General features: G+C 41.4%; 1 protein-coding gene across 2 annotated transcripts in view; it reads left to right on the top strand.

Annotated features, from left to right (window-relative positions):
• Nucleotides 1–1,716: 1,716 nt before the first annotated feature.
• gpm6bb (glycoprotein M6Bb) overlaps nt 1,717–22,314 on the top strand; it is a 105,604-nt gene continuing 85,006 nt past the window's right edge. For both annotated transcript variants that reach the window (XM_067444696.1, XM_067444697.1), the window contains exon 1: nt 1,717–1,851. In XM_067444696.1, coding sequence (XP_067300797.1) covers nt 1,848–1,851 — 4 coding nt within the window. In that variant the 5' untranslated portion in view covers nt 1,717–1,847. The remainder of the gene's footprint in view (nt 1,852–22,314) is intronic.

Genomic DNA, 22,314 nt, shown 5'->3' on the forward strand with positions numbered 1-22,314 from the left:
ATTGTGCCGTATATCGAGTGAATCGCTTCGCAAACAAGAACAAATGTAGGGGCGGGGCTTGATTGCGTCTGTGGGGAATTGATTGGACGGTTCTGGTTTGCTATTGGCTGATCTCATGTGATTTTTAATATATGACTTCCATAAACACCGCATCCGTAGGATCTGTCATTGATGTTTCGCGAGTTATGTGACATCAGAACTCGTAACTGGGAATACATCGATCTCGAACGAGTTCACAGGTGGGAAGTCACGGATTGAAGGTTGGAAAAACACGGGTTGCCTGGAACTTAGATTTAGATTTTTTGTTATATTAAAGGGTTAGTTCACCCAGTAATGAAATGTCTGTCATTAACTCATTAAATCTTTAACACACAGTTTAAGATATTTTATATTTAGTCCGAGAGCGTATGCAAGTGTATGCACACTATACTGTCCATGTCCAGAAAGGGAATAAAAACATCATCACAGTAGTCCATATGAGACATCAGTGGGTTAATTAGAGTCTCTTGAAGCATCCAAAATACATTTGGGTCCAAAAATAACAAAAACTACGACTTTATTCAGCATTGGCTTCTCTTCCGCGTTTGTGTTCAGTCCTCAAATAAAGATTCAAACGGTTATGAATCAGCGAATCGATTCATGATTCGGATCGCTAATGTTACTAGACAAGCAAAAGTAATTGTCTTGTTTTGGAATAAAAATTACTCAAAATAAATCTTAAAATAAGCAAAATAATCTTAATTCAAACAGAAAAGAAGATTATTTTTCTCACGCCATTGGCAGATTATTTATCTTATTTTAAGCAAAAACATTTTGAGTTATTTTCCCCAAAACAAGACAATTACTTTTGCTTGTCTAGTAAATTTTTTCAAAAAGTAAGAAAAGCATTTTTTGCAGTGTATAATTATTCGGCACATATCTTTGATTCACATAATGCATTGATATAGTCAGATATTCTTTCATCTGCCTTCTCAAACTAAAGTGTTTATTCCTGACGTTTAATTTCATAATAATTTTCAAAACGATCTCAATCTTCAGAAGAGAAGTGAATCACACGGACGCTGTGATTGGCTGTTTGCCGCACATGTCACACTTTCATGTGCACGCGCTTCAGAGTCGATCGCTAACTCTGGATTAAACCTGAGCTGACAGAGAAAGTTCATACCGAGTTTTGAGGAATGGTTGAGCTTGATCTAAACCAGGTTAGATTTATCTGGATTTGTCAACTCTAACCCTACTCTATAATAATAATTATAAATAATATTTGTGCATGTATTCAATATTGTATTATTATTATTACTATTATTATTATTATTATTATTATTATTATTATTATTATTATTATTACTGCGTAAAAAAACTATGATCAAGAAGTTATGACAACATATATTTTAACTCAAAAAATAAAATAATAATTTAAGATAAAAATCTTTTTCAAGTCAGTTTAATGTAATTTAAGTTGAAATGTTCAAGTTGAGAGTACTTTAAAAATAAAAGCAGCAATTTAAAAACTTTTTAAAAATTTTTTTTTATTATTTGTCAATTTATAAATTACTCAACTAACACACGCACACGCACACACACACACACACACACACACACACACACACACACACACACACACACACACACACACACACACACACACACACACACACACACAGGGCGAGGAGGAGGGGGTGGGTGGGTAATCCCTCTGCTGACGTCACGCGCCCGTGCACCTACTGCACTCGGAGGCGCGTGAGTGTGTCAGTCTGCGCGCGCGGAGTCGGTCGGCGTTCCCGTTACCCGTTAAACTCTCCACAGTTGATGCGGCTGCTGCAGAAGTGCTGGGACGCGTGAAAAACATGGGTACGTACACTTTAAACCCGAGTTTATTCAAAACACTCACGCCGTAGTTTGAAAGTTTTCGCGTGTGAGCGTTTTCTTCTCAGACGGTGAAGTTTACCTCAGAACTAACGCGCGCCCGCGAAGGCTTTGGAAACTTGGAAGCGACTTTTGGTCTTTGTTTCTGTGGAAAGTCTGTCTCTTTCTCTCTCTCTCTCTCTCTTTCTCTCTCTCTCTCTCTCTGTGTGTGTGTGTGTGTGTACCTGACACAGTTCGAGAGTGGTCCAGGCATTAGTCTAGGTAACTGATCAGCTCTGAGGAGTGAGATTAGGGATTATTACACTAAAGAGATTTACGCATCTCATGTCAGCTGGAAACGAGAGTAGACTGAAGTAACGTTAACACCCGCTAGTTTGACAGCAGTTGGCTAATTTTGTTTTTGTGGTACCCTGCTAACCAAAATATGTTATTAGGACGTTTTGCTAACGTTCCCATTAGGCATTAAAAACGTTATTTTTGAATGTTCCCTGAATCAAACCGTCAAGTTTTTTTAAACGTTTTTAACGTTTTTCTATCCTATTATTATAAGATTTGATTGTATTATTTTTTTTTGTGACAACTTTAGGGAAATGTTACTTTTGAATGTTCCCTGAACGTTCAAAATGTCGTTTTTTTTAAACGCCTTTAACGTTTTTTTGTGGCTATTCGAGCATTAAGGGAAAAAAATTGATTGTATAAGTTTTGCAGACTTTGTTATTTGTAAATGTTTTTAAATGTTTTAAATTTTCCCTGAACAAATGATAACGTTTTTTGAACGATGCCAGCAAGTTTTTAAACGCCTTTAACGTTTTTTTTCTTGGTTATTTGATCGTTAAGAAAACATTAGTTTGTATAATATTTTTCAGACTTGTTACTTTTAAATGTTGCCTGAACCGTTACTTTTGAATTTTCCCTGAACGTTTAATCCGTCCAGATTTTTTAAAAACGTCTTTACCGTTTTTTTCTTGGTTATTTGATCATTAAGAAAACGTTCGTTTGTATAATTTTTGCAAACTGTAGGGGATTGTTACTTTTGGATGTTGTATGATCCGTTACTTTAAAATGTTCCCTGAACGTTCAAACCGTAAATATTTTAAAACGCCTTTAACGTTTTTTTTCTTGGATATTTAAACTTTAGTTTAAGGGAATGTTACTCGGTACAGTTGTCTGAACCGTTACTTTTGAATGTTCCCTGACCATTCAAACCGTCATTCGATTGCATAGTTTTTGCAAATATCAGGGGAATGTAACTTTTAAATGTAACTTTGAACGTTCTGAAACAAGTATTAAAAAAATAAAAATACAGTCCATTAACAATATAAGAACAACATTGTTCTCTTGCAATTCTGTTTGAAAATTGAATTTTCCATTCATTTGATTTTTATCCACACCTCAATAGGGTTGTTTGTTTTCACTTTCTGATATTGCAAACCCACTTTGGCAAAGAAAATACTACAAATTCTATGATTTATAACTCAGACCAGTTTTTTTTTTTTAAACTGGCTTTGCTTTAGTTCACGTTTTACATTGAACGTTCAGCAACTGCATAATATTTCATATATTTAATTTGATTTAATTGGTTGGTTTTTGAGATTGAGAGTGTCACAACATCAGTGTATAGTTTGACAATCTTCTTCCAAATTCAGATTAATTTACAGTAAAATACTTAAGAGTTTGGTAGGATGCACAAACTTTTACACCGAGAGTCTTTTCTCTTCCCTTTCATTTAGTTTGCATTCAGCATTGTTTTTCACCCGTCGCTCATTAACAGTCGTCCTTGGTCTCAATATAAACTCTTGTATAATCTGTCCTGCACATGTTTGAATAGACGCTGAGGTTTTGAGCGAGTAGAATAGCCTGTATTGAGAGACGCCACTTCCACGGATGTTTACCACTATTTAAAAGCTCCCGACTGAATTATGGGCTTTGGGACACTAAGAAGGGCTGTAGGCCAGATGGGCTAGAGCACTGAGAGAAAGATAAACTCTCTCTCTCTCTCTCTCTCTCTCTCTCTCTCTCTCTCTCTCTCTCTCTCTCTCTCTCTCTCTCTCTCTCTCTGTCTGTCTCTTCATGTTCAGACCTCGGGAATCTCTCATCACTTGGTTATCCGATTAACCTGTTTTTAGTTTCAGCACAATAACAAAAGCATTTAGTAGTAGTGGCCATGAGGTCAAAAGTTCCTGAATCAGAATAACTTCACCTCTTCTCTGATGACGAGGGCGGGGCTAACCTGTCACTCACATGAGATCAGCCAATAGCAAACCACAACCGTCCAATCAATTCCCCACAGACGCAATCAAGCCCCGCCCCTACATTTGTTCTTGTTTGCGAAGCGATTCACTCGGATATACAGCACTATAGAAAGACTATCGCAATGCCTGTTTCATGCTGACTTTAAAGCAATAGTTTGGCCAAAAACAACTTCTGGGCCATTATGTGTCAACTCAACCAGAGGTCTCCAGCTGAATTTGATCATTTTTTATCTGGGGAGAGAAATGCATAAAGTAAAGGTCCTTTCACACTGGACGCGATTTTGACGTGCGAATAATTTGCGCGATGTTTTTTTTTCTTCGATCAGCTGTTTGTGTAATGAGCGCTTCCACACTGAACGCGAATGTGCTGAGGCGAAAAAACAACATTTATTTTTTTCGTTTTGATGTCGATTTTTTTTTTACTCTAGCGGCAACAAAAACGGCTTCAACCAATCACATAAAAGGAAACAAAGGTGACGAAATGTCCAGTTGATGTCACAGGCTATTCAATCAACTTTAACCTTTGCCAGGCATGGCATTTCTCATGAGATTACAGCTGTAAGCTGTATAGCTGCAGCTGTGTTTGCCCACTGCATGATACAGACAGCAATAACTTAACTTATAAGTTAGTATAATAACTTATAAGTTATTACCTTTTATAAATAGTTGATTTTTTTCTAAACATTGTGTCTGAGATTATGGAAAGTGAACGTGTAGCCATCAGTAGGCTACGTATGTGGCACTGAAATGTTTACATGTGACTCGACTGGAAACATCTGCTCGGATCGATTGAATCCCTGAAGTGCACGGTTTGTCTCGTCAGATGCGCTGCCGTCTCTGGAGGAGATCCTCAAATTGTCTCACAGACTTTAGAAAGTAAGTGCTGAACCGGCCATGATAAAGTTTTAGCTCCTGTTCAAGATTAGCATCCTCCTCTTCAGACTCTGTTCTGTAAGACTGGCTGCACCCAAAACCTTCCTCTCGGTCCTTTAAATAAAATGAAAAGCTCGTCTTCACTGAATGAGGAAGTGCCCGTGTTTTCACAGCTGTCGCTGCGAATGTTTTGGAATGTTGGAGCTCTGAAACGTTGCAAATTCGTGTCGCGGCTGATGTGAATGGTTTTGACGCGAAATATTCGCTTATTCGTTACGCTTTTTCGTTACGCGTCCGGTGTGAAAGGACCTTAATGCTTAATGGACCTTAAGAGGGTTCTGCCAGGCAGCGGCAGTCGGCAGAAGGACTATACGAGTTAAGGCTGCTCTCACCTGGGTTGATGAGCGCTGAGCTCCGGTGATCGCCTGGGTCTCACACCTCCGAAAACACCAGAACAAATTTTCAAATAGGAGCTCTCTTAATAAATAAATCACATATTTGAGCTCTAAATAACTACATTCTCGCCTGAAAAACTATTAAAAGTACATTTTGTGACACAATAGAGTAGTATTTTTAAATTACTCTGGCCTCGGGGTTTCCCCTATGGGTTTCCCATCCATCACTTCACCACGTGACCTCAGTAAGCAGGCTCCTCATTGGTTAACGCGACGCGAATATCCGCCAAAGTTCAGATTTTTCAACTTGAGCGATTCGCGTGTTTCGCGCGGTTCGCGCGAATCACGCATTCAAAACGCTCAATTCGCGTGATCATTGCCGCTTCATTCGCGCGAATCGCGCCATTCGCACCGCCTCATTCGCGCGAATCGCGCCGCAGAATGCCTATTCGCGTCTCTGCATTGACTTAACATGTAAATCACTCGCGCAAATCGCGTCATTCGCGTGCGGTGTGAACGCAGCATAAGAATAAAGGCAGAATATGAACCATCTCAGATGTGTATTGACGGAGTAATCTCTGTTTTGTAGAGGAGGCTCAATGACAGTTTCCACCTGAGATCTGGAGCCAAATTACAGGCGAGTAAAGATGACTTCAGAAAGATGGCAGCATCATTATTTTCTTCTCACACAGAGATTGGCAGATCTATTAGTGAAATCTGTTGACTTTATCAATCTGTGTGTCAATATATGCCAACGGTGAGCGCTCAAACATGGGGGATAAGCACTTCTGGAGGCTCATCGCCTTGAGTTTGCATGCCTGTAACTCCAGAAGTATTAAAGATATCTTAACATCCTTCTAGATTCTGGTTCTTAATAAACATTTCTTTTGGTTTCTCCATTTTAAAGGCCCTCGATGGTTCAGTCCCGGAGATATGGAGATCTCAATGCGGCTCCAGGAGTAAAATTTCAACATGGAGTTGTATTGAGATCTATCTCTGGGATTGAACGATATTGGGCCTTCCTTGAAAATGAAGAATTCAAAAGAAAAATCTAACAACTAGAATTTAAAATCATATTGAGATATCTTTGATACTTTTTAAGTTACAGGCATGCAAACTTTGGAAAAGGAATATTTATGGCACTCAGGAATATTCTATGCAATTGTTTTGATAGAAAAAAATCAATTTTTAAAAATATTTTTAACATTATTTGTTCTGCAGATATTCCTCTTTAAGTGCAATAAACATCAGCTGTGTGCAGAGTGACCCACAATTGACCACTTAAAATGACCATTTTACTCCTGGAGCCGCATTGAGATCTCCATATCTCCGGGACTGAACCATCGAGGGCCTTTAAAATGGAGAAACCAAAAGAAATGTTTATTAAGAACCAGAATCTAGAAGGATGTTAAGATATCTTTAATACTTCTGGAGTTACAGGCATGCAAACTCAAGGCGATGAGCCTCCAGAAGTGCTTATCCCCCATGTTTGAGCGCTCACCGTTGGCATATATTGACACTCAGATTGATAAAGTCAACAGATTTCACTAATAGATCTGCCAATCTCTGTGTGAGAAGAAAATAATGATGCTGCCATCTTTCTGAAGTCATCTTTACACGCCTGTAATCCGCTCCAGATCTCAGGTGGAAACTGTCATTGAGCCTCCTCTACAGAACAGAGATTACTCCGTCAATACACATCTGAGATGGTTCATATTCTGCCTTTATTCACTATTACTGCTCGTCTTAACACAGAAACAATATGAAAAGATTGGTTGATTTGTGTTGTTTCCAAACCTGCATGCTGTTATTTTTTTCTTTGGAAAACAAAGGTAGAGGAGCTTTCAAAAGATCTGTTTTGTTTTATGGAGAAAATAACAGCTAACAGGTTTTGGGATGACATGAGTTTTTGCTAAGCTTTATGGCGATAACTCGTAAGCCAACATCTTGTTTTTATTTACTCTTTGAAGTATTTCCTCGTTAAGTCGACCGCGTTTCATCCGTTGTTTTTTATGGCATGAGCTGAGGCCTGTGTTTCGAGTTCTCCAGAAATGTTTGGAGAAAACTGGAAGGAACTAAAAAGCAGGCCGGCTTGAGCTGACATTGGTTTGTTCTCGCTCACAGCACTGGCTTTGTGTGTGTAGTTCATCGGCCGTGTCTTTGTGTGACTCCAGAGACTGTTAACGTAAAGTAGGTCCAATAAGTGAGGACATCCTGAAGAGAATAAAGCCATGAATGAGAGTCTAAAGCTGCAGCTGGGCTCATTCTGACATTAGGCCTTACTGTTACACTAATGGATGTTTGATTCTGTGGATATTTGACTGATTTATGAATGGCTGCTTTTGTGTAATAAAGAGTTTGAGTGTTTTTCACAAAATAATGAATGCATTTAACATAACCCGATTATGCTTAATAAGCCGACAACATGATTAATCATTCTCAAATGACAGGGATTCATCTGTGTGTATAAACCTTTGACAAAATCACAACGAATATTTTGGACAGATAGATGTGAAACAACTTCACAAACAGTCTTTTCAACCACACAGGATCATTATTTCTGTTTTGCAATAACTCACATTAATCACAGAAGTGGGATAAAATACATCTGGTAATGAATCAAGTGAAGTCTTTATGAGTGAGTCATTGAATCATTCATTGATTCATTCAAGAGATTTGTTCAAAAACGCTGATTCCTCCAGAAATGAAACGAGTGAAGTCTTTATGAGTGAGTCATTGATTGATTCATTCATTCAAGAGATTTGTTCAAAAACGCTGATTGATCCAGTAATGAAACAAGTAAAGTCTTTGAGTGAGACATTGAATCATTCACTCGAGTGTTCATTCAAAAACACTGATTCATCCAGTAATGAAACAAGTGAAGTCTTTATGAGTGAGTCATTGAATCATTCACTCAAGAGATTTGCTCAAAACACTGATTCATCCAGTGAAGTCTTTATGAGTGAGTCATTGAATCATTCACTCAAGAGATTTGCTCAAAACACTGATTCATCCAGTGAAGTCTTTATTAGTGAGTCATTGAATCATTCACTCAAGAGATTTGCTCAAAACACTGATTCATCCAGTGAAGTCTTTATGAGTGAGTCATTGAATCATTCACTCAAGAGATTTGCTCAAAAACACTGATTCATCCAGTAATGAAACAAGTGAAGTCTTTATGAGTGAGTCATTGAATCATTCACTCAAGAGATTTGCTCAAAACACTGATTCATCCAGTGAAGTCTTTATGAGTGAGTCATTGAATCATTCACTCAAGAGATTTGCTCAAAAACACTGATTCATCCAGTAATGAAACAAGTGAAGTCTTTATGAGTGAGTCATTGAATCATTCACTCAAGAGATTTGCTCAAAAACAATGATTCATCCAGTAATGAAACAAGTGAAGTCTTTATGAGCGAGTCATTGAATCATTCACTCAAGAGATTTGCTCAAAAACGATAGAGTCCTCTGACATTTTGAAATACTTTGAGGTGTTTAATGCTTTATTTAACATCACACCTTAAATAATTAATACATTAAAATAATTAATATGAAATGCATGAATGCTTAACTTGACGTTATTTTTTATACACTCCTGTAAACGTGGTCGCATTGCCAGGTTATTGATTTGCATGTAAATCGGGTTATTTCTATTGGTGTAAGGGTTTTTTCAGGGTTAATTCACTTTACTTGTGTCAAACGGCAACTTTTTGACTAACTCTTTAAAAGAATCTTGTAATGATTAATTATGTAAAGCACTTTACTTTTGCTGTATAAATAAAATGTTATAAAATATAATGTGCTATATAAATAACCATGGCTGAAATGAGTCAGAACCGATCAGAATCTGAACTATAGCCTCAGTTATCCTTCAGCTGTGGACAGTCATTTTTTTAAGCAAGACATAATGGACTCCTGGAAAGATTTAGTCACTTTTAAGCGTTTATTCTGCCAGCGCTTACTCAGTGTTTACAACATCCAGACCAGCATGAGCATCAGATCGGCTCGTGATGAAATGTTTTGATTCGATTCACAGGAGAGTTTATATATTTAAAATCTCTGGGTGTGGTTGTGTTTGCTGTTTGATTTGCTGGTTGTTTCATAGTTTGTCATGTTTTGGAGGAAAGTATGTCATCTATTTGTCAAAGTAATTTCTGTCTTGTGTCGGTTGATGACTCTCTTCTGCGATGTGCCAGAAATCCTGAATTTACCCTATTTTCTTATGGCCTATTATTGTGCATAATGGTTCATTCGTGCACGTCGGTCCAAAGAAAAATTGTAATCTTGAAATTCTCCTGACCTAGATACATAACTCCCAACTCCCCCAATAAATTCATCAGTGTCACGTTTGAGCTTCAGCGAGAGTCAATGAGGATCATTCTTGTGTTACGTGTCACATTTGAGCTTCAGCGAGAGCCAATGAGGATCATTCTCGTGTTACGCGTCACGTTTGAGCTTCAGCGAGAGCCAATGAGGATCATTCTCGTACTAAGTGTCACGTTTGAGCTTCAGCGAGAGCCAATGAGGATCATTCTCGTGTTACGTGTCACGTTTGAGCTTCAGCGAGAGCCAATGAGGATCATTCTCGTGTTACGTGTCACGTTTGAGCTTCAGCGAGAGCCAATGAGGATCATTCTCGTGTTACGTGTCACGTTTGAGCTTCAGCGAGAGCCAATGAGGATCATTCTCGTGCTACGTGTCACGTTTGAGCTTCAGCGAGAGCCAATGAGGATCATTCTCGTGTTACGCGTCACGTTTGAGCTTCAGCGAGAGCCAATGAGGATCATTCTCGTGTTACGTGTCACGTTTGAGCTTCAGCGAGAGTCAATGAGGATCATTCTCGTGTTACGCGTCACGTTTGAGCTTCAGCGAGAGCCAATGATGATCATTCTCGTGTTACGTGTCACGTTTGAGCTTCAGCGAGAGCTAATGAGGTTCATTCTCGTGTTACGCGTCACGTTTGAGCTTCAGCGAGAGCCAATGAGGATCATTCTCGTGTTACGTGTCACGTTTGAGCTTCAGCGAGAAGTAATGAGGTTCATTCTCGTGTTACGTGTCACGTTTGAGCTTCAGCGAGAGCCAATGAGGATCATTCTCGTGTTTCGTGTCACGTTTGAGCTTCAGCAAGAGTCAATGAGGATCATTCTCGTGTTACGTGTCACGTTTGAGCTTCGGCGAGAGCCAATGAGGATCATTCTCGTGTTACGTGTCACGTTTGAGCTTCAGCGAGAGCCAATGAGGATCATTCTCGTGTTACGTGTCACGTTTGAGCTTCAGCGAGAGCCAATGAGGATCATTCTCGTGTTACGTGTCACGTTTGAGCTTCAGCGAGAGCCAATGAGGATCATTCTCGTGTTACGTGTCACGTTTGAGCTTCAGCGAGAGCCAATGAGGATCATTCTCGTGTTACGTGTCACGTTTGAGCTTCAGCGAGAGCCAATGAGGATCATTCTCGTGTTACGCGTCACGTTTGAGCTTCAGCGAGAGCCAATGAGGATCATTCTCGTGTTACGTGTCACGTTTGAGCTTCAGCGAGAGCCAATGAGGATCATTCTCGTGTTACGCGTCACGTTTGAGCTTCAGCGAGAGCCAATGAGGATCATTCTCGTGTTACGTGTCACGTTTGAGCTTCAGCGAGAGCTAATGAGGTTCATTCTCGTGTTACATGTCACGTTTGAGCTTCAGCGAGAGCCAATGAGGATCATTCTCGTGTTATGTGTCACGTTTGAGCTTCAGCGAGAGCCAATGAGGATCATTCTCGTGTTACGTGTCACGTTTGAGCTTCGGCGAGAGCCAATGAGGTTCATTCTCGTGTTACGCGTCACGTTTGAGCTTCAGCGAGAGCCAATGAGGATCATTCTCGTGTTACGTGTCACGTTTGAGCTTCAGCGAGAGCCAATGAGGTTCATTCTCGTGTTACGTGTCACGTTTGAGCTTCAGCGAGAGCCAATGAGGTTCATTCTCGTGTTACGCGTCACGTTTGAGCTTCGGCGAGAGCCAATGAGGATCATTCTCGTGTTACGTGTCACGTTTGAGCTTCAGCGAGAGCCAATGAGGATCATTCTCGTGTTACGTGTCACGTTTGAGCTTCAGCGAGAGCCAATGAGGTTCATTCTCGTGTTACGCGTCACGTTTGAGCTTCAGGGAGAGTCAATGAGGATCATTCTCGTGTTACGTGTCACGTTTGAGCTTCAGCGAGAGCCAATGAGGATCATTCTCGTGTTACGTGTCACGTTTGAGCTTCAGCGAGAGCTAATGAGGTTCATTCTCGTGTTACATGTCACGTTTGAGCTTCAGCGAGAGCCAATGAGGATCATTCTCGTGTTATGTGTCACGTTTGAGCTTCAGCGAGAGCCAATGAGGTTCATTCTCGTGTTACGCGTCACGTTTGAGCTTCAGCGAGAGCCAATGAGGATCATTCTCGTGTTACGCGTCACGTTTGAGCTTCAGCGAGAGCTAATGAGGTTCATTCTCGTGTTACGCGTCACGTTTGAGCTTCAGCGAGAGCCAATGAGGATCATTCTCGTGTTACGCGTCACGTTTGAGCTTCAGCGAGAGCCAATGAGGATCATTCTCGTGTTACGCGTCACGTTTGAGCTTCAGCGAGAGCCAATGAGGATCATTCTCGTGTTACGCGTCACGTTTGAGCTTCAGCGAGAGCCAATGAGGTTCATTCTCGTGTTACGCGTCACGTTTGAGCTTCAGCGAGAGCCAATGAGGATCATTCACGTGTTACGCGTCACGTTTGAGCTTCAGCGAGAGCCAATGAGGATCATTCACGTGTTACGCGTCACGTTTGAGCTTCAGCGAGAGCCAATGAGGATCTCATTCACGTGTTACGCGTCACGTTTGAGCTTCAGCAAGAGCCAATGAGGATCATTCACGTGTTACGCGTCACGTTTGAGCTTCAGCGAGAGCCAATGAGGATCTCATTCACGTGTTACGCGTCACGTTTGAGCTTCAGCAAGAGCCAATGAGGATCATTCACGTGTTACGCGTCACGTTTGAGCTTCGGCGAGAGCCAATGAGGATCATTCTCGTGTTATGTGTTACGTTTGAGCTTCAGCGAGAGCCAATGAGGATCATTCTCGTGTTACGCATCACGTTTGAGCTTCAGCGAGAGCCAATGAGGATCATTCACGTGTTACGCATCACGTTTGAGCTTCAGCGAGAGCCAATGAGGATCATTCTCGTGTTACGTGTCACGTTTGAGCTTCGGCGAGAGCCAATGAGGATCATTCACGTGTTACGCGTCACGTTTGAGCTTCAGCGAGAGCCAATGAGGATCATTCTCGTGTTACGCATCACGTTTGAGCTTCGGCGAGAGCCAATGAGGATCATTCTCGTGTTACGCGTCACGTTTGAGCTTCAGCGAGAGCCAATGAGGATCATTCTCGTGTTACGTGTCACGTTTGAGCTTCGGCGAGAGCCAATGAGGTTCATTCTCGTGTTACGTGTCACGTTCGAGCTTCGGCGAGAGCCAATGAGGATCATTCTCGTGTTACGTGTCACGTTTGAGCTTCAGCGAGAGCCAATGAGGATCATTCTCGTGTTACGTGTCACGTTTGAGCTTCGGCGAGAGCCAATGAGGTTCATTCTCGTGTTATGTGTCACGTTTGAGCTTCGGCGAGAGCCAATGAGGATCATTCTCGCGTTACGCGTCACGTTTGAGCTTCGGCGAGAGCCAATGAGGATCATTCTCGTGTTACGTGTCACGTTTGAGCTTCGGCGAGAGCCAATGAGGATCATTCTTGTGTTACGTGTCACGTTTGAGCTTCGGCGAGAGCCAATGAGGATCATTCTCGTGTTACGTGTCACGTTTGAGCTTCGGCGAGAGCCAATGAGGATCATTCTCGTGTTACGTGTCACGTTTGAGCTTCGGCGAGAGCCAATGAGGTTCATTCTCGTGTTACGCGTCACGTTTGAGCTTCGGCGAGAGTCAATGAGGATCATTCTCGTGTTATGTGTCACGTTTGAGCTTCAGCGAGAGTCAATGAGGTTCATTCTTGCGTTATAAATATGGCATGGTGTCTCCTGCTAGGTTGTTGCTCCTATAATCTGGTTTCCTCTCTTCTCCCAAAAGTAGTTCACTGGTCCTGTCCATCATGTTTATTTGTTTCTCTTCATCATCGCAGTGCACACAAAGAGCAGCATTGTGAATTGTGATATGAATTTATATGGAAGCGGCAGTGCCGAGTGGGAGTGCTTGCTCAAGCATGGCCAATTTCCCTCACATTTGAGCATCAAAGGACCATTCAGAAGACAAGAGGGGCAAGAGCGAGTCGAATTTGCGGCCCTGCCCTGAATCATTTCAGAGCCACATGATGAAACTGTTCATCAGGGCTTTATAAATTAGTTTCCTATATTAGTGCGACTGAAGTCAGTGTTGGTTACATCACATTCAGTGTACAATGTTTTCCATGACACCATTTAGCATTGCTGGACTATCATGATGTGGAAACGGTTGTCATAAATCAATATGTTTTTCCCGGTTGACCTATTTACATTGCTGTACGCCAGTAAGCAGGACATAAAGAATATGTAAACAACAATCAGTCATTTTTTTGGTTTCTGGGTCAGCTCTAGAGAGAATTAAGCCTTCGATCAGACATTTTCAACAGGTGGTAGAAGACTTGTCAATCATGTGAATGAAGGGACGTGATTGGGTCATGCTCTGTGGGTTGGACTATAGAGTTTGTACATCATTTTGCAAGAAAATATTATTTTAGTCTTTCTACTTCAAAATTACACATTTAAATATTGCATTACTTGCCGTTTCTTTTCCATTGCCATTTTTAATTACGTTTACTAACATTAACTGACCGAAAATAGTTTCTGCACCAATTTTTGTTGGTGCATAAATGTTGATACCGTTATTATTCCACGATTAAGAATTAATGGGTTTTAAACATCATTTGTTGGGAATGTAGCGTCGATTAGGTTTCTGGGTGAGCGCTATAAAGAATTAAGCCTTAAGACCTGTCAATCATGTGAATGAAGGGACTTGATTGGTTCATGGATTGAGGGTTAGACTACAGAGTTCACACTCTAAATTCTGATTGGATGAGTATCATTCAAAGTTGTGAAGTAGCTGATATACTCGTATAATCCTCATCTTGGCATGTTTATTTCACATCCCACTGTGCTTTCACATTATTCAGTCTTTATTCCTCTTGATATCGCTGTAAACATTTATTTTTGTATTTTCTACGGCAATTTTTGTTGGTGCATAGAAAAATATTGAGACCGTTATTACTCCACAATTAAAAATTAATGGGTTTTAGATGTCATTTGTGGGGAATGTAGTGTCGTTTTCCTGTTATCTGCCGCCCTGCGTTTCATCAGTTGTTCTTCCTGGCCAGATCTCAGATCCCGGCATGAAATAATGATATCAATCCTCCTTTGCACGTATTTCTTGGCTTTGGCCTTTTCAAAACACACTATTTGAAGTAAAAGACGCTCAAGTAGTCGTAATCTTTAAGCTCTGAACTCTAACTGTACTCATTTGCCACAGAAATAAAGAGGGTATCTCCCCACCCCACACACACACAACACACACACACACATTTCCGTGGTCTTGGTTTGAACTGTCTGAGTGAAAGTTATTGGGAATGTGGCTTTAAAGGGAGTCGAAAGGCCTGAAGTTTTTGGCAGCGGGCCTGTGGAGCTCATTGAAGGCTTCACAGATAGCTCTTTGTGCTCCGCTCATTTACTGTCGCTGCTGCGGGACAAAAGCCTCTGAATCTCTTCATTTGGCCACCGAGGAGCCTTTAACATGAGAATGGAATCGCCACGACTCTCAATGCGCAGAAACCAACGCTGAAAAACAGATTTTTTCCTGGAGAAAACTGAACTTACTGAGTTCCATGTCGTTACTCCTGACCAACATTTGTGTGTCACTTTATCGTTAAGTTAATCATAAAATTACTATTGTTATGCATTAACAAGTGCAGTTACTAATAATATTGCATGTTTGTTTATCGGAAATTTAATCAACTTTATTTATATCGCACTTTTACAATGCCGATTGTGTCAAAAGAGGCTTCACAGTGTTAAACAGGACAATACACCTCATGCACACTCCGAATTCCTGTGAAAGAAGGACGCATTCGAAGGTCGCATATGGAGTGTCCTTCTCGCTTTTTTGAAATGAGACGGTCTTATAACGTATGCAGCCTTCAAATGCGACCTCCGGAGGACGCAGCCTTCTGAAATGAGACACAGCTTTAGTGTTTGAATGATTCAGCCGTATGAATGAATTGTTTAAATGAATCGACTCAATGACTCACTCATTGAGACTCACCGGCTGCCACCTACTGGTGGTTTAGTTTCATGTTTAAACATTGTTTTCAACATTTCTTATTTGTTTATTCAAAAATATAAATCTCATAAAATTATTTAATTAGTTGTAATTTTTCAGTGTAAATTATTTCATTTGATTGGTAACAGCCGTATAGTGTCTTATTCTAATTTATCAAATTTAAGAATATAAAATGAAACCTGAAGCATAGCCTATATTTAAAGGTGCCCTAGAATATGTTAAATTGTTCTCTGATATCTGCATAGAGGGTGTGTGGCTTTTTAAGTGGGTAAAAATTGTCCAGATACAGTTTTACAGGTCCATTTACAACCCTATATATTGTCCCTAGGATGTAATGCTCTGTTTTTACCTTATTTGGAAGAGTCATGAATATTAATGTGGAGCTCTGCTCTGATTGGCTTATTTCAGCAGCTCACAGCAGTTCAGCGAAGCGGCTCGTGAGTCCTGACAGAACACACACCGACTGAAGGACACTTTAAGCAGAACATCTCAAATGGAGATTGATCAAATGCAGCTTACTTGTTTATTGGTGTTTTCAGATCGTCCGCGCGTGAGAAAGAGCTCGCGTTCGTCCGGTTGCCAGATTTCAGTCATTTAAATCCCCCAAACAGAGCTTTTCTGTGAAAAGAAAGCTGTATACACTCCGGTTTTTACCTAAACATGTCTAATCTGGCAACCATATGTACGCAATCTCTCTCTCTCGCACACGGACGATCTGAAAACACCAATAAACAAGTAAGCTGCATTTGATCAATCTCCATTTGAGATGTTCTGCTTAAAGTGTTGTTCAGTCTACATTTTAGACTCGTCTTTTTTCGTCAACGATATTGCATGTTTATATAACGTTAGTCACAATGTAGGCTAATGTTACGCAGTGACTGTGATGTAGCCTAATCTGAAATACAAATAGGCAAAAACATCATAGGAAACCCCATACTTCCGTTCTCAAAAATATAAATATATAACTTATATTTTCATAAAATGAATAGCCTTGTCAAATGACTGTCGTTTTAACTTATATGGTGGAAAAGGTGACGTTTGCTAGAAGGATCGAGTGAACGATCTAAGCAAAGTATCTACAGTTGTATTTTGTAATACAAAATAATATTACCCTTTGTCATTAAACACACTATTTAGTTTGTTATGGTACTTGGTGTTTGCTATTGTTACTGTAAGAATCTTGCGTTATCTAGACCAGTGGTTCTCAACCTTTTTTCAGTGATGTACCCCCTATGAAATATTTTTTCAGCCAAGTACCCCCTAACCAGCACAAAGTATTTTTGGTTGAAAAAAAGAAAGACTTCATATAGATCACTGCCATCCGTGTCTGATTTATTAAACTTTGGAATAGATAAACACATACAAAAGTAAAAAAATAAATGATTTAGAACATTTTAGATGATAATAATCCATGACTAAATTTATTGCAAATATTTATCATCACTAAAATGTAGTGATTCACACTAATGTAGTGAAAACAGTGACAGTAATTCTGAAATGAAAACCGGCGGTCAAAAATCACTAATTTGTTGTTGTATTTTAATAATAAAAAACAGGGACAATACACTTTCGAATGTTTTTGTTGTTGTGGAGTCCCTATATTATTATTAATATTAATAATCATTATGATTTAGGTTGATTATTAGGATTTTTGGTCTGGATTTAATACAATAAAAAAACAAAAAACAGCTAAGCTAACCATTATAAATAAGCAGTTTAAAACAATATTGTAACATGACTTAACAAAAACACATTACAAAAATAAAACAAATAAATAATACTATTCAAAAATATTGTAATATTTTATAATTGTATTTAAGTTTATACTTTAGAAATTACTGTTTTTATGCTTGAAAATAACTATTTCGTTCTTTAATTGGTCATGTTATTTTGCATTTTAGCCTTATTTTAAGCAGAAAGTATATGTAATTTGCACATGTATTGTTTTTAAGTGTAATTGTTTTGGAGGGGGTTTATATTTAAGTTATATTTCAGAGGTATGGCGTTGTGACTGCGGAACTTTAGTGGCAAAACAATCCTGCACCTTTCTGAGGCTCTGTTATAAAGCACATACAAACAATATTACTTTACAGTAAAAAACAATCATTAGTATGTTACTACCTTGAAAGCGATAACGAGGTTTCTTTTGATATTTGACGATAATGGCGCTGCTCTCGACGTTCTTCAGTAGCGGCACACGCGACCAAATAGAGTCAGCGTTGCTCACAGCGCCATCTGCTGGTGAAAATGATCACTAAACTTTTGCTACTAAAACCAGCGGCTGCTGTATGATGTTGGTTGCACACTTTTTTCCCAATATATCTGCAGGTTGTTGGGAATGAGCTGTAAAACGGGGACATTTGCGGGGACAGAACATTAAAAACCGGGACTGTCTCCGGGAAACGTCTGGTCACCCTATCGTTGACCCAAGTGATTGACAGCTGATGCCAGGTGGCAAAAGACAGGTTGGGTCAAACCATCCTGGTAGGGAGGAGATTCTGGGTTTTTAAGATAAGGAAATTGAACAGCCTACTTAATATAAAATTAATTTAATGAACTTATATTTTCCTGAAATATTTATGAAATAATTATTTTTTAAGGATTTTTGCATGGATGCTACTTTTTAAATATATTTAGGCTATATTTTAAAATCTCACGTACCCCCTGGAGTGCCTTCACGTACCCCCATTGGAGAACCACTGATCTAGACAATGCTCTCTCTAAGAAACTTTCAATTTAATCAGAAATCGTTTAAACAGTCAATAAGTGGATAAAATCGCTTGCAGGAATACAGTTATAATCGCCACTTTCTTCAGTTTAAGACGCTGAGCGAAGCTTGCTTGAAATGGGCCGAACAAACGAACGATCTTGAAATAAATTGTTGTGGTATCGGATTATAATAAACATCAACCATGACTAGAGCCCTGCACGGGCCTCAAATCTAGGCCCTAGCCCGGCCCTGGCCCGAGACGCTGAGGCCCTAGCCCGGCCCTGGCCCGAGATGCTGAGGCCCTAGCCCGGCCCTGGCCCGAGACGCTGAGGCCCTAGCCCGGCCCTGGCCCGAGACGCTGAGGCCCTAGCCCGGCCCTGGCCCGAGACGCTGAGGCCCTAGCCCGGCCCTGGCCCGAGACGCTGAGGCCCTAGCCCGGCCCTGGCCCGAGACGCTGAGGCCCTAGCCCGGCCCTGGCCCGAGACGCTGAGGCCCTAGCCCGGCCCTGGCCCGAGACGCTGAGGCCCTAGCCCGGCCCTGGCCCGAGACGCTGAGGCCCTAGCCCGGCCCTGGCCCGAGACGCTGAGGCCCTAGCCCGGCCCTGGCCCGAGACGCTGAGGCCCTAGCCCGGCCCTGGCCCGAGACGCTGAGGCCCTAGCCCGGCCCTGGCCCGAGACGCTGAGGCCCTAGCCCGGCCCTGGCCCGAGACGCTGAGGCCCTAGCCCGGCCCTGGCCCGAGACGCTGAGGCCCTAGCCCGGCCCTGGCCCGAGACGCTGAGGCCCTAGCCCGGCCTTGCCCCGAGACGCTGAGGCCCTAGCCCGGCCTTGCCCCGAGACGCTGAGGCCCTAGCCCGGCCTTGCCCCGAGACGCTGAGGCCCTAGCCCGGCCTTGCCCCGAGACGCTGAGGCCCTAGCCCGGCCCTGGCCCGAGACGCTGAGGCCCTAGCCCGGCCCTGGCCCGAGACGCTGAGGCCCTAGCCCGGCCCTGGCCCGAGACGCTGAGGCCCTAGCCCGGCCTTGCCCCGAGACGCTGAGGCCCTAGCCCGGCCCTGGCCCGAGACGCTGAGGCCCTAGCCCGGCCCTGGCCCGAGACGCTGAGGCCCTAGCCCGGCCCTGGCCCGAGACGCTGAGGCCCTAGCCCGGCCCTGGCCCGAGACGCTGAGGCCCTAGCCCGGCCGGTGTCCGACAGCTTATCAAAATTCTCGGCCCGAGTCCGACTGGAGCCCGTTTTTTTTTTTTTTTACATTATTGCAGCCATTAAAATAGTTCTGTTTTGTTTTTAATGTCAAAGTAGTTATATTTCGTTTCATTTCTTTATTAAGTTAATTTAGAAAAATGTTTAGAGCATTTTTTTGTTCGTTAAATTAAAGTTTTAATTTTTTTAAGTGACGACCAAAAGCGGCCAGCGGCCGACAGTGAGTTAACCGCATATTTAATCGATTTAGTCTCTCAAATCAACTCTTGACTTGTCTTGCCTATAATAAAATCCATAAAACACTTCAAGCATCACAATGTTAGTTAATTTCGCCAACTATTACCACCAGAAGCCTAAAAGGCATTTTTGAGGAGCTGAGGCAGGCTGATTCTGCTTGCGGCTCTCGCAAACGGAGCTAAACAAATAAAATAAAAAAAGCACATGCAGGTTGTCTTATAGCCTACCTTACACCTACGCAAATGAATATAAATCCCATCTTCAATTCCTGTGGTATATGCTCATTTAACGGAGTTTACAGCAACGGAAGCAAAAGATTCAAGATGCATTTTATTCAGCAGCTCATTTCAAATTCAAAGACCACATACAAGAGCGCGACCTAAGCGCACTGGTAAGATCATTTAGTCTCATTCATTTTTATTGAAGATGATGGTGTTTTTGACCATCTTAGACTTATTTTAAGTTTAATTTACGGCCATTTGCGTTGGCTTGCATTAGTCATTTGCGGCGATGCGTGTTGCAGCACCATCATATCTATCTGACTACAACATATAGCCTATAACACATTGTGACACATAATGACATTTTCATGTTTGAAAGTCTGTAACATAAATGCAGATAGGCCTAATTGTAATAATAAAAAACAACATAATTATCGACTTTGAAATATTAAACCAGTCAATACAGAACGAAATATTCTGTAGCCTTTTGCCATCAATACCATGGATATGGCATGGGCCGGCTACTGCCGACGTTGTCTTTGCTGTATCAATAGGCAATATATTTATATTTAACATGAAGTATAGGGCTTCCCTGTACATTAATAGCACCAGACGCCCCGCGGATGACACGCAACAGAAACGCCACGCTCACACCACGCTTGCAGTGTGTCTCCGCGCTGAAGAAACGCGCGCTGCTGCTGCTGGCGTGGACTCTGAACCTATGCTCTGAACACTGCGAGCCATCTTGACAGTCGCGTTAGCTATTATGGTCTCGTGTTGTTTCCACCAGGGCAGAACTCATTTTTCCTTTTAATTGATAAAATAAATATAAAACGAAGGAGATGCCTAAAAAAAGGCCCGAAGCCCGGCCCGCGTTTTAGGTATGACGTGAAAATTGGCCCGAAGCCCGGCCCTAGAGGCGTAAAAAAGTCGGGGCCCGTCGGGCTCGGGCATAAATGCAGGGCTTTAACCTTGACTGTTGACACTTTTTTAATCTGTGGGAAGGGTAGAAAAGTCTCCCGCACAGCCTGATCATGACGTGTGTCCATGAGAGACGTTTGTTTACCTGATGATTCGCTCGGTCAGTTCAGCCTGACAATGCACATGTTTGGACTGATGCAAATGTTGGGGCGTGCATATTAATGATCCCCAACGCTTGCGTCACGGTTGGCCTTATGTTGAGAAACCCTTTTTTTTTTTGTGGAGTTTTTGATTTACGAGATTTACATCAGAAGGAGGAGGCAATGGTGTTTGAGACTCACAGGATGTGATGTCCATTTACTGAACTCTTATTATTTCACTATGGCAAGGTCATTCAATTTTTCATTCTAGGGCACATTTAATAAGATTAGGGGGAAATGCCCTTTTTATAAGGTAAAATTATCACAAATATGAATATATTATAATAAGCCAAAGCTGATTTAACACATATTGCTTCATAATAAATCATATTTACAACACATAAAATAAAGTAAAATTCTAACTTTTTTCCGGACAAGCACATGAACATGCCTAGTGTCGAGCCCTGCACATGATCATCTGGAGTATTTTGAACACAGTTTTGGGAATAATAATAATAACATGCTCTCAGTTGTTTTTATTTTCAGGATTATTCGGGCTCTTTAGTCTCCTCATCCCAAACTCCCCAGTGATTCGCAGACACTCTCGAGTCCCTCCGGCATGTTACGCAACAATCCCTGAGTCTCCTCCTGCTGGATATTTGGGATTCATCCGCATGTGATTCTGGTTTTGTGCTTCGGTTCACTTCAGCTGGTGTTGCGTGTTAACTCCCGGTCGGTTCTTCCCCATCCGTGGCATTGCATTAGTAAAGAACATTTGGGCCAAAAAGATGACCGTATCCCAGATTCCTGAGCTTCCCGTCACACGATACGACAGCTGCATGAAATTTAAGAGCGTGTGAGTTAAAGGGTTAGATCATCCAAAAATGAAATGTGTAAGACGTCCGTTCATCTTCACACACTGTTTAAGATATTTTATATTCAGTCCGAGAGCGTATGCAAGTGTATGCACACTATACTGTCCATGTCCAGAAAGGGAATAAAAACATCATCAGAGTAGTCCATATGTGACATTCATAGATGCACTTTTATGATGATAGATGCACTTTTATGATGGACAGATGCTCTTTTATGATGATAGATGTTCTTTTATGATGAAAGATGCTCTTTTATGATGGATGAATGCACTTTTATGATGATGGATGCTCTTTTATGATGATAGATG

This window comes from Pseudorasbora parva, chromosome 5 (assembly GCF_024679245.1).
Source record: "Pseudorasbora parva isolate DD20220531a chromosome 5, ASM2467924v1, whole genome shotgun sequence".
Lineage (NCBI taxonomy): Eukaryota > Metazoa > Chordata > Actinopteri > Cypriniformes > Gobionidae > Pseudorasbora > Pseudorasbora parva.